The sequence below is a fragment of the Centroberyx gerrardi genome, unplaced genomic scaffold, assembly GCF_048128805.1.
Source record: "Centroberyx gerrardi isolate f3 unplaced genomic scaffold, fCenGer3.hap1.cur.20231027 Scaffold_78, whole genome shotgun sequence".
NCBI lineage: Eukaryota > Metazoa > Chordata > Actinopteri > Beryciformes > Berycidae > Centroberyx > Centroberyx gerrardi.
Genome location: NW_027605214.1, coordinates 12,049 through 15,000, shown reverse-complemented (window position 1 = coordinate 15,000; position 2,952 = coordinate 12,049). Strand labels below are relative to the sequence as shown.

At 56.3% G+C, this 2,952-nt stretch overlaps 1 protein-coding gene across 1 annotated transcript in view; it reads left to right on the top strand.

Annotated features, from left to right (window-relative positions):
- Positions 1-2,502, top strand: part of LOC139929423 (uncharacterized) — an 11,193-nt gene extending 8,691 nt beyond the window's left edge. The window contains exons 7-10 of the mRNA XM_078282336.1: positions 1-448; positions 535-1,203; positions 1,238-1,330; positions 2,045-2,502. The exon at positions 1-448 is cut by the window's left edge and continues 654 nt beyond it. Of these exons, the coding sequence (XP_078138462.1) occupies positions 1-448; positions 535-1,203; positions 1,238-1,330; positions 2,045-2,361 (1,527 nt within the window). The 3' untranslated portion in view covers positions 2,362-2,502. The remainder of the gene's footprint in view (positions 449-534; positions 1,204-1,237; positions 1,331-2,044) is intronic.
- Positions 2,503-2,952: the final 450 nt, after the last annotated feature.

The window sequence follows — 2,952 nt, the reverse complement described above, 5'->3', positions numbered from 1 at the left end:
CCAGCAGGAGGAGCTAAATCCAGCTCCGCCCCAACACCACAGGCCCCTCCCACTGCTCAGGTCAGAGGTCAACGTTCAGAACCAGGTCAAAGTCTACAGCCAGCCGCTGGACCTACCAGAACCCCAGAGGCTCAGATCCCTCACCCAGCTGGCTCCGCCCCCACACCCTCAGCTCCAGCACCCACAGAAGACCCAGATCTAGCCTCAGAGTCAGATCAAGCTCCAGCTCCAGAAGCTCCAGCTCCAGTTCCAGAAGCCCCAGAAATCTCAGCTTCACAAGGCCCAGTCTCAATCCTAGAAACCTCAGCCCCGTCTTCAAAAGCTCCAGATACCCCATCTCCAGCTCCAGCCTCAGCTCCAGCTCCCTCAGAAACCCCAGCTCCAGCTTCAGAGTCAGCCCAAGCTCCAGCTCCAGAAGCTCCAGCTCCAGAAGCTCCAGCTCCAGAATGTCCAGCTCCAGAAGCTCCAGTCTCAAGCCCAGAAGCCTCAGCCCCATGTTCTCCAAAAAAACTCCAAAAAACTCTAGCTCCAGAGACCCAAGACCAAGCTGCAGCAGCTCCAGCGGCTCCAGAGGCTCCAGAGGCTCCAGAGGCTCCAGAGGCTCCAGCGGCTCCAGCGGCTGCAGCGGCTGCAGCGGCTCCAGCGGCTGCAGCGGCTCCAGCGGCTCCAGCGGCTCCAGCGGCTCCAGCGGCTCCAGCGGCTCCAGCGGCTGCAGCGGCTCCAGAGGCTCCAGCGGCTCCAGCGGCTCCAGCGGCTCCAGCGGCTCCAGCGGCTCCAGCGGCTGCAGCGGCTCCAGCGGCTCCAGCGGCTGCAGCGGCTCCAGCGGCTCCAGCGGCTCCAGCGGCTGCAGCGGCTCCAGCGGCTGCAGCGGCTCCAGCGGCTCCAGCGGCTCCAGAGGCTCCAGAGGCTCCAGCGGCTCCAGCGGCTCCAGCGGCTCCAGCGGCTGCAGCGGCTCCAGCGGCTCCAGCGGCTCCAGCGGCTGCAGCGGCTGCAGCGGCTCCAGAGGCTCCAGCGGCTCCAGCGGCTGCAGCGGCTCCAGAGGCTCCAGCGGCTCCAGCGGCTCCAGCGGCTGCAGCGGCTCCAGAGGCTCCAGCGGCTCCAGCGGCTGCAGCGGCTCCAGAGGCTCCAGAGGCTCCAGAGGCTCCAGAGGCTCCAGCGGCTCCAGCGGCTCCAGCGGCTCCAGCGGCTCCAGCGGCTCCAGAGGCTCCAGAGGCTCCAGAGGCTCCAGCAGCCTCAGGCCAGCCGGAGCCCCAGATGCGGCAGACCAAACCCAGGAGGCCGGAGCGTCCCTGCTCCCTGGACCTGTCCTCCTCCTGCACCTCCTCCTCAGGTGAGTCTGGATTCAACACTGAACAGCTGATTGTCCTTTAGTTTTGCTGTTCTTTATCAGAGTGCTGACATCACAGCATGATGTCATGAAGGACATTTTCAAACCTGTAGTCCATTTACTTTCGTCCTAAAGTAATAATCCAAAACTTTTTCATATAAAGTTCTGTTTTGATACTCTCTATCGTCTATCTTTGTGTGTGTGTCTGTGTGTCTGTGTGTGTTTGTGTGTGTGTCTGTGTGTGTGTGTGTGTGTGTGTGTGTGTGTGTGTGAGGGAAGGAAATTCCACATCCCAGATAAAAATCATTCTAAAATGTCGGAATCCAGTTGGAGACAGAAGATAAGGACGGTGACTGAGAAGAGACTGTGTGTGTGTGTGTGTGTGTGTGTGTGTGTGTGTGTGTGTGTGTGTGTGTGTGTATGTGCGTGTGTGTGCGTGTGTGTGTGTGAGAGAGAGGGATTGGACAAAAACAGGGCGGGCCTAGTTTTCTGAGAATTGTTTACACACACACACACACAGCTCTCTCAGCCCTCAGTTCTTTTCACGTGTGTGTGTGTGTGTGTGTGTGTGTGTGTGTTCTTCCTTCATATTGAATGCCCTTGCTCATCCTGTCCATTAGGGAGCAGTATTATGCCTTTAATTGATTACTGTGGTTGGTTGTTTAAAACTCCTCCCCTCCTCTCCTCTCTCCTCCTCTCCTCCTCTCCTCCTCTCAGTTGATGTTTCTCTGACGGATGACGGCAGTCTGAGTGTTTCAGGAGAGAAGATCAAACGTCGAGTCAAGACGCCGTACGCTCTGAAAAAATGGCGCCCGGCCACGTGGGTCGTTTCCACGGATACGACCTTTGACCTGGACTTTGAGGTAAACAACAACAGCAGCGGCAGCGGCAGCAGCCACTTCTCGTCCAATCACCACAGACCGGGAGGTATCTCCAAAATCAACCAGTCGAAATCCAGCATGGCTGTTTTCCTGATGGGGGGCGGAGCCACAGCGACCATGACCTCCGACCCCAACGGGATGACCTGCCTCTAAAGTCTGCTTGTTTTTTTTTAAAGTTCTTTTCTTTTCTTACCTCTTCGTCTTTCTTCTGTTTGTTGTGATGAAGCAGAGATCGGCCCGGCTGAACGCTGCCAGCTGGGAATCAAACCCGTGACCTAAAACACACGGGACAAAATCCACAAAATCAGTGAGAATTTTTGGAAGAGTCTCCTGACAAAAGACAAGTGAGGTGAAAACGTGTTGGAGGAGCTGAATATGACATTTTATAACAGAGTCGGGTTCAGATTCGGTGTCAGGATTCTGGATTCCAGATTTGGCCGATTCAGTTGGACAACTCATGATGTTGTGTTGCTGGTTGCCTTCATCCAGTGATCTTTGACCTCTGTCTTTGAACCTTGACCTTGCCTGAGTAACAGAAATGCCTAAGACTTTGTGAATCTCTTCTTATTGGCAGTGAGGTGAAGGGATTTCCTTTCTGCTAGATGTTTGTGTTTCTACTGCGACCCTTCCAGAGGCTAGTGGGTGTGGCCAGAGGTTTGTGGGTGTGGTCAGAGGGTTGTGGGTGTGGTCAGAGGTTTGTGGGTGTGGCCAGAGGCTAGTGGGTGTGGTCAGAGGGTTGTGGGT